This window comes from Pelophylax lessonae (genome assembly GCF_965119305.1).
Source record: "Pelophylax lessonae genome assembly, chromosome: 6".
Lineage (NCBI taxonomy): Eukaryota > Metazoa > Chordata > Amphibia > Anura > Ranidae > Pelophylax > Pelophylax lessonae.
Window position 1 is genome coordinate 140646671 of NC_138773.1, and position 15597 is coordinate 140662267.

At 45.7% G+C, this 15597-nt stretch overlaps 1 protein-coding gene across 3 annotated transcripts in view; it reads right to left on the reverse strand.

Annotated features, from left to right (window-relative positions):
- RRN3 (RRN3 homolog, RNA polymerase I transcription factor) overlaps nt 1–15597 on the reverse strand; it is a 1162251-nt gene that overhangs the window by 584201 nt on the left and 562453 nt on the right. For all 3 annotated transcript variants that reach the window (XM_082260368.1, XM_082260367.1, XM_082260369.1), the window contains exon 8: nt 8622–8720. In XM_082260368.1, coding sequence (XP_082116494.1) covers nt 8622–8720 — 99 coding nt within the window. The remainder of the gene's footprint in view (nt 1–8621; nt 8721–15597) is intronic.

A 15597-nucleotide genomic window follows, 5' to 3' on the forward strand; every position in this document is an offset into this window, starting at 1 on the left:
GTGAAAAATTTAAGGGGGTCTGAATACTTTCCGTACCCACTGTATCTAGCAATTTTATTAAGTGGAAATCACTATATTATTAATTCAATATACATCCTTTATCATACGTTTTTACCATACCTCACATCTACTATTTATCTATTTATTTATCTATTGTCTTGGCCTAAATTTTTATATATATTGACCCACGTACACAACTATCTATATGTCACTTTGTACGCACTAAGCACTTTTTTCCTCTTCACCCGCATCTTTGCACATGTGTTCGGTAGCGCCGTTTTCCAACTATTCTCTCTTGATGGTACCCAAGGCCAGGTGCTATTCCACATCTCTTACCAGGCCCGCGTATCAGGACCGACAAGGCCAGTCTGGTGCCACCAGAATCACTGTAATCCCTTCTGCCTTGATTCTGCGCAGAAGTCTTGGCAGAAGTTGTATTGGAGGAAACGCATAAATCAGACGATACCAAGGGGCCACCAGAGTGTCTGTGGCATCCGGCAGAGGATCCCAATACCTCACAATGAATCTTGGAACCTTCCGGTTGAGACGAGAGGCCAAAAGGTCCAAATCTGGTGCCCCCTTGGTGATTGATATATGCCAAAGCCGTGGCATTGTCTGATTGAATCCTCACCGGACACCCCCGCAGACGATCAGTCCACCAGAACAGGAAAAGTCTGATGAATTTCCAGGATGTTAGTCGGCAGACTGGACTCCTCCGAAGACCAAAACCCCTGGGCTGAATCCCTGCCTAGGACCTCCCCCTTCTGGACATACTAGTGTCCGTAGTCACCACTTTCCAGAACAGGGGGAGGAAGGATTTTCCTTGAAGAAGTGCTTGGGAACGGAGCCACCAAAGCAGAGACCCTTTCGCCACCCAACTCAACATGATCAAATTTACCAGAGACTGTGGATGCTTGTCCCATTTGGTTACAATCTCCTTTTGCAGAAGTCTGGTATGGAACTGGGTGAAGGGGATGGAAACCATCAGACCCAGCACCTGCATGCAAGTCCTCAGAGACAATTGACAATTGGATAACAGGAAAATAATAGCCCGCTGCAATTTCAATAGTTTTGTTTCCAGGAGAAACACCCAGGCTGATGCTGAATTCAGAGTCAGCCCCAGAAATTATAACTTGTTGGATGGAGTCAATGCCGACTTTTGAAAATTCTGAGTCCAGTCGAACTCCGGCAGGGTTCTCACCATGATGTCCAGGTCCTCCTTCAGGACCGAGGATGATTCCGCCCTCAGAAGAAGATCGTCCAGGTACCCCAGAACGGAAATCCCCCGAGGCCAACACTTTTGTGAACACTTGAGGAGCAGAGGCGAGACCAAAGGGAAACACCATGAATTGATAGTGAATAAAACGTTGATGTCCAGCAAATGAAGGTAAGCGTCCTTGATATCGATGGAGGCTAGAAAGTCCTCCTGATGAAGATAAGCCACTACTCAGCGAATAGATTCCATTTTAGAATTTGTGAACCCGCACAAAATAGTTCAGGGCCTTGAGATCCAGGATAGGAAGTATCTTCCCTTCCTTCCTGGGAACTGTAAAGAGGTTGGAATAAAACCCCTGAAAGCGTTCCGACTCAAGAACAGGGACTATCACCCTTTGTGACAACAAGTCCTGAACCGCTCTAAAAAGGCCTTGAAGCCGATCCGTGGACAGACGCAAATTGGAAGGGAAGAACCTTGGCGGAGGCAAGGGCTGAAACCCGATCTTGTAACTGGACTGAATCAATTTGAGAACCCATTTGTCTTGGATGAATGAGATCCATGGATCCGGAAAATAACGAAGACGCCCCCCCCCCCACCCACCTCTAGAACGGGTGAGGGCGTCCCTTCAGGCGAGACCAGAGGGACCCACCTTGAATTTACCACCCCAGGGTCTCTTTGGACCCCCCGAAAAAGGTAGAGAGGGTTTGGACCCTTTGTCCTGCGACCCCTTGGGGCGAAAAGGCCACTTGTGAGCCGAAAAGATGGGACCACATTTGCGGCGAGACTCTCTGTTCTTAGCAACCTGTGGGAGCAAAGTACTCTTGCCTCCCGTGAGATCCTTAATGTTCTCCTCCATGGAGGCTCCAAACAGTCACCCGCAAAGGGAAGATCCCTCAGAACCTTTTTGGAGGTCTGGTCCGCAGACCAGCATTTCAACCAGATTATGCAGCGCAAAGTCACCACAGTCACCAATGCCCTGCAGGCAAACAGGCTGCATCCAGGGAGGTTTGCAAATACATTGCAATCTCTGAAATATTTGATCCGCCAGCTCCGCCATTTCCTGAGGGTCCTGACCTTCCTTCAAATCTTGGCGCAACATTTTTGCCCACTCCATCAAGGTCTGGGAGACCAAGGTAATGGCAAACATCGGTCTCAGAATTGAGCCGGCCACGGTAATAAGATGGCACACCAATGATTCAGCCTTCCTATCTGCAGGGTCCTTAACCACTTCTGAACCGAGCCCATTTCTGACACGTTGTTTACAAGTTAAAATCTGTATTTTTTGCTAGAAAATGACTTAGAACCCCCAAACATTATATATATTTTTAGCAAAGATTCTGGAGAATAAAATGGCAGTCTTTGCAATATTTTTTTGTCACACAGTATTTGCGCAGCTGTCTTTCCAACGCCATTTAAAAAAAAAAAAAGATTTTTGTAAAATCTTACAGTAAAATCTTTTTCTCTGATATCAACTGACAGACACAGCCTCATCTTCATGAGCTGTGTGGGTTATGCTGCCATCTGCAAGAGTAGTCTAGGCAGTACGTTAGTACAAAGTTTTTAAATATACATGCCCACGGGGCTGTCCCTCCAGACATAACCCTCACAGACACAGCCCAGCATATTAGTTTAGTTGCATGCAGTGAAGACAAAAAAAAAAAAAATGATCTCCATCAGAGGAGTGGGTGCTGCGTCTGTCAATGGACATCAGAAAAAAAAGATTTTACGGTAAAATCTTATAAAAATTGTATTTTCTCTATCGTCCATTGACAGATGCAGCCTCATCTTTATGAGCTGTGTGGGTGTTCCAAAGCAGTATGGGCATGAGGGGTGGGAAAAACGCAACCAGCAAGTAACGTAAACCCCAAAGAATAAACCTAGCCAACTGGGTAACATGAAGCTCAACAAAAACAACATGAGCTCACCCAGGAAATAAGAAAAAAACATTCTATTATGAAACATCAGCCTGCAAAACCTTGAGGCCTAATGAGGCATCCGAAGAAGCCAACAAATCCACCTTGTAAAATTTAGTAAAGGTGTGCACAGATAACCAAGTCGCTGCCTTACAAACTTGTGCAACCGAGGCCTGATGGCGAAAAGCCCAAGAAGCGCTCAGTGCTCTAGTAGAATGAGCCTTCACAGGGAAAGGGGGAACCTAATCCTTGAGTGAATACGCCTGAACAACCGTCTGCCTGATCCATCTCAAAATGGTTGCAGCGGATGCAGCCAAACCTTTGCGAGGACCGTCCGTAAGGACAAAGAGAGAGTCTGATTTTCTAAAGGACTCCATAACTGTCAGATAAACCCTTATCGCCCGAACAACATCCAGAGAGTGCAAGGCAATTTCCTTGGGCTGTTTAGGCTTGGGACATAAGGAAGGCAACACAATGTCTTCATTAAGATGAAAACCCGACACCACCTTAGGGAAAAAAGACAATTTTGGCCGGAGGACCACTTTATCCCTGTGGACCATCAAATAAGGCGAACGACAGGAGAGCCCTGCCAACTCAGACTCTGCGAGCAGAAGTGATAGCCACTAGGAAGGCAACCTTCTGTAAAAAGGAAAACCGAGAAATCTCCCTAATATTCTCAAAGGGAGGCTTTTGAAGAACAGACAAAACCAGATTGAGATCCCACAGCCAGATGACGCACTCCCTGGATGAAAGTGCGAATCAAGCTATTAGTAGCCAACGGACATTGGAAGTAAATAGCCAAAGCCGACACCTGGCCCTTGATAGTACCCAACGCCAAGCGTTGCTCAACCCCTTTTTGTAAAAAGGTCAAAACCCTAGCTAGAGAAAACAAGCGAGGGTGCAGCTGCAGCAATTCACACCATGAAATGTACGATTTCCACGTGCGATAATAGATCTTCCTGGAGGTCGCCTTCAAAAGGGTAGGAATCACTGAGTCAGAGAGACCTATATCCCTCAATACTTCACTTTCAGCAGCCAGGCCATTAAAGCCAGCGACCGTAAAGCAGGATGGTAAAGCAGGATGGAAGATCGGTCCTTGAGACTGCAGATCTTTCTGCAGAGGAAGTCTCCATGGAGGGTCGACGACCATATTTACTAGGTCTGCGTACGAAGACCACCGAGGCCAGTCTGGTGCCACCAAAATGACCGGAATGCCTTCCATTCACCACCCGGCAAAGAAACCTTGGCAGGAGTATGAGCGGGGGGAAGGAATAAATCAGGCGATACTGGCTCCAAGAAGCCACCAGAGTGTCTGTGGAGTCAGCCAGAGGATCCCGAGAGCTGACCACAAACCGCTGAACTTTTCTGTTGAGGCGAGACGCAAAAAGATCCACCTCTAGAGTCCCCCACCGGGCACACAAAGGAGATGAAACACCTCCGGATGAAGGGACCATTCCCCTTGATCAACACCTGACAACTCAGGTAATCCACTTGCCAACTCTCCACACCCGGAATGTGGACAGCCGAAAGAGCCGGAACATTTTGTTCCACCCAAACCAGAATCTCTGCCACCTCCTTGGCCACCAGGACACTTTTGGTGCCCCCTTGACGATTGATGTAAGCCACGGCCGTGGCATTGTCTGACTGTATCCGAACCGGAGAGCTGCGTAGCCGACTCGTGAAGCAGTCAGAGCTCCAGAAAATTGATCGGCAAGGAAGACTCTTCCGTTGCCCAAATCCCCTGGGCACGTGGCTTCCTTCCCCAGCACTCCACCCCAGTCTCACAGGCTGGTGTCCGTGGTGACCACTGTCCAAAACACCGGCAGGAAGAACTTGCTCTGGCCCAGGGCAGGTGACCGGAGCCCACCAAAAAAGAGACGATTTTGTAAGATGGCTCAAGCGAATCTTCTGGTCCAATGACCGAGGAACTCTGTTCCATTTCACCAGAATCTCCATTTGCAAAGGCCTCGAGTGAGACAGAGCAAATGGGACTGCTTTGAAGGACGAAACCTTTAGACCCAGAGCCCTCATGCAAATCCTCAAGGACTACTGATCAGTGTCCATCAGCAACCTGACTGCTGTTTGCAGCTTCTGAAGTTTGTCCAGGGGGAGAAAGACCCTCGCCAGAGCAGAGTCGAGGGTCAGCCCCAGATAAGTGACCAGTACTGATGGCCTCAGAGCTTTAAAAATGATCGCCCACCCAAACTCTTCAAGGGTCTGAACCGTGATAGAGACGTTACCCAGCTGATCTGAGAGGGAGACTGCTTGCAACAGGAGATCGTCCCGCCGGCGTAACAAGGCCAACACAGGGGCCAGGACCTTGGTAAATATTCTGGGAGCTTGGGACGAGACCAAAGGGTAACACCACAAATTGAACGTGCTCCTCTGCCTTCGCAAAGCGGAGGAATCGCTGGAGTACCTAGAAAATGGGGACGTGGAGATACGCATCTTTGAGAACGATGGAGGCCAGAAAATACCCCATTCAATGATGCCACCACTGACCGAATAGACTCCATTTGAAACTTCTGCACCCACACAAAGCAGGTTAAGAGCCTTGAGGTCCAGAATTCGGCACACCTTGCCCTCCTTTCTGGGCACGGTGAAGTTTAAATAGAAACCTTGAGAGCGTTCCTGCTGAGGAACCGGCACAATCACTCCTTGAGCCAGGAGATCTTGCATGACCTTCAAACGCTCTGGAGACAGGTGAAGATTTGACTGAAAAACATGTCCCCTGGCCGGGACCAGAATTCAAATTTGTGCCCGGAAACAAATCTGTTTGCAAACCCAATCATCCTGGGGCTCCGCTCCGAGACAGCTCGCCTCCCACCCAGAGTAGGGGTGCTGCCAGACAGAAAAGGGTACGCTGCAACTCAGGGCATTCCAGAATGATGCTTCCCGTCGAAGCATCTGCTCACAGGCTCGTCCCCATCTGACGGGGCTCTGTCGTGGTGAGGCCTGGGCGGACCACAACCTGCTCAAGCTCGTTGGCCAGGCTGGGAGACCGTAAGGATCTAGATTATCCAGTGCGAAATCTCAGCCCGGCTGTCGCTTGTAGTTCACCAGGAGAATCCCCCTGACCCTAGCTAGCGATAGTGAGTAAGGAAAAATAAACAAAGCATTTCTCAAAAGAAAATAAAAACTGAGACCGGAGTTCCAGCAGGGAACCTAGGTCCTACTCCTGAAACTAGGCAGCAAGAAACTGATCTAGGAGCACAGTGTGTCAGGGGTTGTGTGTAGGACAGCCCCTATAGGCGTGCCAAGTGTAAGCTTTCACTGTCTAGTCTACTCCTGTAGAGGGCGCATAACCCATTAGTGAAGAAACATTGAAGAGCTGCCTCTGTCAGAGGATGTAAGATAAATTACAATTTTAACAAAGGTTCCCTTAAAAAAAAAAAAAAAAAAAAAAGCAAAGACCGAAGTCCAAGCCGGGAACAAGGTTCTACTCCTAAACAAGGCATAAACAAACTGAATCATTTAGCAGAGTGAGTGGGTGTATGCTGGCAGGGACTGTCCCATAGGCGTGGTAAAGATTTTTCCTGCCTAGCGTCCTACTCCTGTAGGAGGCAGCATAACCCAATGGTTAAGAAGAATATAGAACTGTGTCTGTCAATAACGATAGAGAAAATATTTTTCAGTAGTTTGGCTCCATGATAAAGGAAAGAAAGGATAGTATTATATACAAAGAGGAGCATAAAAATATATAAATAGATACAATTATATAGATAGTAAAATTTGAAAATTGATTTTACTGTATAAAATTATGTATATAATGATTAAAAGATAAAGAAAAATAATTGAAACAAACAAGTGTTATGCCCCAAAACAACCAACCATGAAGTCAACATTTACTCAGAAAACCTAATTTTCTGCTGCAAATATATATATATTTTTTTATGTATTATTTTTTGACTTATGTGTTTTATGTATTTTTTTTCCCCCATAAAGATTTATGTATCTATACCTAGACAGTACCTTGACTATAGTCTTGCCTAAAGTAATGTTTCCTGGCACTTATAGTTGCAAGGGTTAAGTTCTTTGCCCAGGGTATATTAAGCGCACTTACATCCAATTAAACAGAAGCAGGTGGCTCTGAAATGCATAGTCATGCCCATCATGGTGGATATCCCTTCCAATCAGGCCTTGCACTCCACTGTGGCTTCACTTCCCGTTTCACCTGCTTTCTGGTCTCTCTTCCATACTCGACTGATGATGGTGACCGAGCACCCTGGCACTGGAATTACAGACTCCTGGGGCACTACTCCACATGGTGGCCAGATGATAATCATGACAGACATTTCTCACAAGTGAGTTGCCAATTATATTTTTTATTTAGAAAGGGGAGGACTCTCACCTTTCCAACATCCAAAATATATAGAAAAGAAAAGAGAAAGTAGACCCATTCTTTCTCAAAAAAGACAGACTTTGTAGGCACAACATGAGGAAGTCAATATAAAAATATAAAAACCTTTATTACAAATATCTTAAAACATCATGAACTCATTGCAACACCTTTTACTTTCAGTAGGTCAACAGATACCCTATCCCAAGCATGAAGGCAAAGGTCCAGTCATGTGATACATATGATGTATGGGAGTCCATCAGGAGAGGATATATCTGGAATCAATGTGGATATCATGGATCAAATCTACAATTCCTCCAAACTTGTTAGTCAACGCGTTCATAGACCAGCTGAGATCCTCATGGATAATCCACTCTAAGCCTCCCCTCCCCCTTATATCTGGTGATCTGTGTGCTCTGAGAGCTCCTGAGCAGGAGATAGAGCTGATAGGGTGGCTATCTAATGTGATAAGCTTCAGGCTTTGTGGAGCATATTTTATGGATGCCTGTGAACCCTGATATACTGTATATCCCTTTTCATATATGTTGGGCTATCTACTTGATGCCTTACTGTACCTATACAACCCTATGTTGAGGTTCTCTATATACAGGATACCATACAAAATCCATCTTTTTTGAGAAAGTAGGGGTCTTCTATTTCATTTTCTATCTTTTTACTTTATAAAGGTTTCCAATTGCTTTACTTAGTTTGGCACTCTCTTGCATTCTCCTTATATTCCACTTTAATGTACTTGTCTATCATGCCTACACTTAAAAACAAGCAGCAATTGAGTACTGTCCATGATACTTTTTTTTTTGCACTAAAAACTTTTTTATTTGCACTTTGGGGTATGTCCCCTTCATCAAGGTCCAAGCCACAATCTCTAAGCCAAAGGAAAGGAAGGAAAAAAACAGAGATAAGACAGAGGGAGAGATATAGATATACGGGGGGGGGGGGGGGGGGTGAAAGTCACAGAGGGGGTCTTAAAAATAAAAAAGCAAAGCGAAGTCCTACCTTCTGTTCAGGCTACAAATACTTGTCAATTAGTAAAAAAAATCTAAGAAAGTCTAAGAACAGCAAGGGAATTATCTTAGGTTATTTTATACAGAAATTAAGGAAATATGTTATGTAATTGTTATATTTGGATACATACATCAATTTTCAGCAGCTTTCCTGTCACAAGTTCCAAAATTTCCAGCCTAAGCATTGGGAAGTATACAGTGATCCTCAGAAGATTATGTATGTAGCACTCCTAAAATACAACAAATGGTAATTAGTAACAAGAACACATAGTACATATGCAGCATCATCAGTAAATCACATCAGAGTGAGGCCTAACCACTTGTCTATTCTGTAAATAAAGTGGCAATTCAATTGCCAGACTGATATTCTGCATTAGTCTATCACATGAGTTTGTATCATTTTGCTAAGGATAATCCCCTAATTACCACTGAAATCCCTATATTTATGTATATTATTTGTCTTCTTGCTCAGATTTACTTTAAAACCATTACTGCAATAAAAAATATCCATAAATGTATTCTATCCCTTTCATTAAATGAATACCATATTTTAGTACTTTATTGATGTGTTTTTATGTTATGTATGTTTAAACTAAAACAAATATGGACTTAATCTGTGTCACAAAACAAGATGTGACTCCAACTGTTCTGTGTGATAACTTTCCCTGGGGCAGCTGGTATTTCTCCAGGTACCACCTTACGGGAGTTTAGACTTATGTGTTGGCAACCCCAGGTCACTTAACAGGTATTTGCAGATTCCATTGATGCCATGTAGCAAGGAAGTGGAGCATGAGAGGCACACAAAGCACTTGGGCAGTCAGAGGCTGGAATGCAGCTAGAGGTGTGAGTGCCCTAATGACTCAGCAGAAACTCAGATTGTGGATGTAGTGGGGACTGTGGGTGTAGAGATGATGCAACTAAGGATGAGGTACTGCAAAGACTGAGGTTGTGGTGCAGATGATGTGAATGCTGCACAAACTGTGGGTCAGTATCAGGATTAGTGTCATTACGTGGGTCACCTGCTGGTGGCACTGTTGTTCCTGGAACTGAGGGGCACAGTTTCAGGGCCCACCAGCGGGTGTCTCCCAGCAGCTGGACTGTACTTTTTTTTTTTTTAACAAATTTTATTGGGAATTTTTCAGAACATAATGAACAAACATTATAAGGAAAGAAATATCCACATCAAAAAGGAAGTAATCCGTCGTAGAACAGAGAGACATAAACATCAAAACAAACAACCAGATGTTGTGACAAACAAAGGAGAGTATGAACCAATAATGGGAGGGGGGGGTTGACGGGGGTTAGGGGAAGTAACAGGGGAAGGAATACTGTGGTGAGGTTAGAGAAGGGCAATGAATAAATCAGGAATCATTCAGATAAGTTCACAGGTGACGGGTGGTGTTACATCATATTAACAGGTCTGGGGATAGACTGAGGAAACTTTGCTAGGTAAGAGTCCCACTTAGAGAGGAAGCTTAGGGAGGGTCCAGAGAGAAGTTGCATATCCAAAAGTTCTTTGGAGTGTAATTTTGTAAGTTCTTCCTGTACTTCCTGGATTCTGGGAGGATGAGAGATTGTCCACTTCCCAAGTATGGTCCACCTGGCTATCATGAGGCATGTTGAGATCCAGGCCTTGTGGCGGTTTAGAAGTAATGTCTGTTTAGGCTCCAATCCCAGGGAGGGACCGTCCAAGTTCCCAAAGACCAGGAGAAGTGGGTTGTTCAACGGGGTCAAGTCCGATATTGTAAAGATTAGTTGTTGTACCTCAAGCCAAAATTTTGAAATGAAAGGACATGACCAAAGTCTGTGGGCTAGGGTTGGTCTTTGCAGATGGCACCAGGAACATGACTGAGCATCAGGTGAGTCAGCAGAGGAAGAAAAAGGCGAGTAGGCCCTATGTAGAATTTTGAGCTGCTGTTCCCTCCAAAATTCATTTATGATAAATTTGCAGGTCGTATTGTAACCTTGGAGTATACATTTACTTAAGTTTGGGATATTAAAGTCTTTGTTCCATGGGGGAACCAAGTCAGGTTCAGCTGAATGAGATCGGAGAGCTAAGAGGGGTTTGTACACATCCGAAAGTTTCAGCTTTTTGATTTGCATTATCATGTCCAACACTGACTCCCGAGAGTGCTTTGTCTTGTCTGGGCACAATTCCATTGCAAATGTTATTGCTTGCTGAAGGTGAAGAAAATGATTGGAAGGAATGTTGTAGATGTTGCATATTTCTGAATGAGGGTGTGGCAAGCCCAAGACCGGATCAAAAAGTTGGGCAAAGTGTGTAAGACCGCCAACAGACCAGGAAGAGAAGGGTAGATACTGTCTGGTGTGTGAGAACAAGGGGTGGCCCAAAATAGGTAGGTATTTTGAGAAATAGGGGGGTAGTTTCAGTTACTTACTGACTTCTCTCCAGGTGATTATAGTGTCCCGCAAGAGAATATTATTTTTGATGGTGACCGGTAATGAAGACAGGGAACAATGAAGAGCTCCTAGGCTAAGGGGAGCAACCATTTGGGTTTCAAGATCAAGATTAGAAAACCTGGATACCCCTGTAACAGAGTCTATGCCCACCCTCAAGAGACATGATAAATTATATAGTCCAATATCTGGGATGTTGGCGCCCCCCTCCCGTCTGGGCCTTTTGGAGCTTTTTAAGTGATATACGTGGGCGTTTATTATGCCACAGAAAAGCTGAAAGTGCCTTGTAAAGAGTTTGAGAATCTTTGTGCTTGAGCAGAAGTGGGATTGTTTGCATAGGATAAAGCAGTTTTGGATAGCTAACCATTTTGAAAAGGTGGCACCTGCCCAGAAGGGAGAGGGGTAATTTTGACCAAGACTCCAGTTGTTTCTTAATTGCTTCAATAACAGGAGGAAAATTCAGAGAGTAAATATCAAAGGTAACCTGCCAATTTTGATGCCCACATATTTAATGTGAGACTTGGCTATGGTAAAAACAGAATGGTCTAATCATCGAGGGGATCTGGAGTGGGAAAGAGGGAGAATTTCGCTCTTGGCAAAATTAATCCTAAGACCAGGGAAGGCTAAGAAATTTTTGAAAATTTTGTTGATTAGGGGGATATCTAAGGAGGGATCACAGGTGAAGATTAATATGTCATCTGCAAAGAGGGCTGTACAAATTTCTTGATCTCCCATAGGTATACCATGGAGCAGGGGATGTGCAGAGAGGTAGCGGGACAAGGGTTCTATTGCAATAATAAATAGCAGCGGGAGAGGGGGCAACCTTGCGTGGTCCCTTTGTAAAGGGGAAAAGGTTCCGATATGTGACCGCACGAGACAACATTGGCACGGGGAGAAGAATACATTGACGAGATTAGGTGCAGAAAAGGGCCTTGAAAACCAAATTTTGGAAGGACCAAGTTGAGACAGGAGAAACTGTCAAATGCCTTTTCCTGAGGTGAGAGAGGTTATAATCATTTGGACTTCATCTGAGGTAATGGGGGCATTGATTTTGGAAATCACAGAAGAGTCCAACGTGGAGATGTAAACTTTATCAAGGAGGGCTTTGCCAGTGTCCAGCTCAAAAGAGTTGGGTCCATATAAGGACGCAAAGAAATCTCTGATCACAGAGTTAATTTCTTTGGGGGCGGTAGTCATTTCTCCACTTGGTTTTTTAATTGCTGTGATATGCATCGATGTACGTGGTCCTTTACACAAGTGGCCCAACGTTTCCCTGATTTATTACCAAATTTGTGCAGGTGGAGGTTCAGGAGGGAACGGTGAAAGCTCGCCCTGGCCTCCGTCCATAGATCAAATTTCGATTTTGCCTCCCTCCAGGCCAGGCGATTAGTGTGTGATAGACAAGCTTGAGCCAGGCGCAGAGCCTTGCTAGCCTCCTGAAAGCGGGCATTGGCGATCTTCTTGTGGGCAGAAGCGAATGCTATGATCCTGCCACGTATGACCACCTTCCCTGTTTCCCAAAGGAGGAGCGGGTCATCAGAATGTTCCTCATTGTCTTTTAGGAAATTGGTCCATGTGTTTTCTATTAATTTAAGAAGATCTTTATTGTCAGATAAATATGATGGAAAACGCCAAATAGGAGTTGAGGGGAGCATATTAGGATCCGTGTAGGTAATAGATATTGGGGCATGATCTGAGATTGCTATTTGGTCCATTGGAAGGGTCCAAGGTAAATTTTAGGAGCAGGTGATTACACAAAAAGTAGTCTATGCGGGACAAACTATAATGGGGGGGGGGTATATTCCTTACCCAGCGTATGAGACAACCTCCAGGTGTCAGTGAGGTGAATGGCGGATGCAAAATCCGAGAGGGGGGTGGATGTAAGATGAGGTTGGGGACAGGAACGAGTGTCCCTGGATTTATCCTCCGTAAGATGCATAACAGCGTTGAAGTCCCCCCCTACGAGAAGTGGGAGGTGAACATACTGAGATAATTTGGAGGATAATTCATTAAAATATGATTTGGAGGGCGAATTAGGGGCGTATGCATTCGTTACAGCTAGAGTGGATGCGTGGACTTTAAGCGTTAGGATTGATAATCTGCCTAGAGCATCGGAATCCTCTGAAATGAATTCACAGGGCAAGTTTTTGTTAATAAGTATGAGGACGACTTCCGGTTCAGGCTAAAAAAACAGCATATTAGAACTACCTAACACCCCATCGAGCCCCAGCGCACTGCTCCGCCACATCTCTCACACATTCTCCATACTTGGGAACCGGCCATGGACAAGTTCCTTGAGAAAACCGCCCGCGAGCACCGCCGGGTCCGCCGCAAATAGAGGCCGCGGTCTCGGCCTACTCCCCGGAAGTGGCGGACGCCTCGGGCATGGATGTCTCCGCTCCCACCGCGGTGCCCACCCTGGGGGATCCTCAATCCGATCGGATAGCTCAGGCGGTAGTGGCCCTCCTCTCCCCCACAATCACGGCTGCAGTGCAGACAGCGGTCACTGCAGGGATGCAGGGGATCCAAAAGCAGCTCTCTGCTCACAAACTTAGGCTGCAAGAAGTGGAACACAGGGTGTCCAATATAGAGGAAGAGGTGTACCAGTCCCATCACTTTGAACAGTCCCAGGACAAGACCAATCAGTTCATTTTACAGAAGCTGGAGGACTTGGAAAATAGGGTCCGAAGATGTAATCTCCGTTTTATTGGGATCCCTGAAACCATGCCTCCCTCAGCCATCCCTGACTTATGCGTCAAGAAAATTCCAGAGGCCCTGGGTATCCAAGGCGTCTGCGTGGTGGAGAGGGCTCACCGCATGGGGATGCTCTCCTCCGAGCGCTCGACTCCGCGACCGATCATAGCGAAATACCTCAATTATGCCGACAAATCTGCGATTCTTCAGAAGTTCCGGCAATCCAAATCCTTCCAGCTCGACGGAATGAAGATCCTAATTTTTGCCGATTATTCGGTCGAGGTGGCCAAAAAGCGCAAAGCTTTCCAAACTGTCTGCTCGAAAGTTCACCATGCGCAGATCAAATTTACTCTGGCCTATACGGCCATCTTCTGACTACAGTCCCCCTCCAGCGAACAGCTGTCCTTCCAGGACCCTTCGGAAGCGGAATCTTTCCTGCGATCTCACCGCCTGGATGACCCCGGTTCCATCGCCTCAAAACCTTCATCAGTCCCCCGCCCTCTGGACCCTCTGAGGATGGTTGATTTTAACCATCAACCATCCTCTGACCGCTTCAATACCAAATGGCAGGACTTCCAGGACTCTCTTCCCAGGGACGCGGCTTTGGGTCCAGTCAACACCTCCTTTCAGTACTTGCTCCCGGGATGGGGCAAGAAATAGTAGGCTGGATTGGTTTAGTTTCTAGCCTCTAGATCTCCCCCCTTCCCTCCTCCCCCCTTATTTCTCTTCCTGTTTCCTTGTTGGTTCCCCCCCCCCTCCCCACTATTGTGCTACATTTTAGGGGCACTTTTGCAATGATCCATCCAACTAGGTTTCTAGTGTGTTTGCAATACTGCTCCAACCTTAATTTGTCGTTCTTGTGTTTCTGACTAGTACTTCATGCAGTACTTCTGCTTGTTCTATTGTTATGGAAAAAGTGTTGTTCACCACATATTCTTTACCTTGTACCGCCTAATGGTTTATGATAAAGTTTTTTGAAAAAAAAAAAAAAAAGTATGCCTCATGTTTTACCAAAGCTGAGCCAAATATCTGACCCACCCATAGCTTACGCATTCGGTGAAAATCTGTGGACTCTAAGTGCGTCTTTTGAAGTAGGGCGATGTCGGCTTTCAATCTTTTTAAATGCCTAAGGATAGCCATCCTTTTGTTCGGAGATCTCAGCCCCTTAACGTCCCAGGAAATTATTTTCATATTATGGGGGAGCGGAGGGGTTGGCGAGAACATCAAGGGTATTATATAGATTATGATGGCCTGGGATGCCAAGTAGTGTGCCACCGGGGTTGGAAGGTAAGGGGCGGTATTCCCAATAGGAGGGGAAAAGGAACCCAAAACTAACAAAACAAAGCAAAAATAACAAAAATAACACATACCGGGGTAGTCCTGGACTTCACTTTTTTCCCGATGAGTGTCATCTTCCCCATACGACGTTACCGGAGGAGGAGAGATTACCACTTCCAAGATGGTGGAAGGGGAGCTAGAATTAACAAGACCAGCCCTGGTGCAGGTAGACTCTGACAGCAAAGTTCAAAAGTACAGCTTAACTTTCAACCCCTGAGAGCGTCGTACACAAAGTTGACGTCCTGGGTCCCCAGCACCCGAAGAGGTCGCGAAACACTGGAGAACCAGGACGGGCAACCAATTAGAAAGGGTATCGGAGTTCCTCCGGAGTGAGGAAACCCAAGTTCTCAGCCAGGGTCAATAGAGGGAGCAAGCAGATGCACCTTAGAGGAGAGAAGAAACGGCCATGTGAGAGCATAGGTAAGAAGGTAGCATGAAAGGGGTAGAGAGGGAAAGGAGAGAGAGGGTGGAGAGAAGTAGGGAGGGAGAAGGAAGAGGAGATAAGGGGTAGGATCACGGGAGACTTTGAGCTATGGTAGGTTCATCTATGAAATTTAAATATGATTTAGACTAGGCCACGGTTCCCAAATCAGTTCAAATTTGGAAACTTTATCCTGCAGGATCACCACCATTTTTTCCTGGGCCATGATCCAGGAA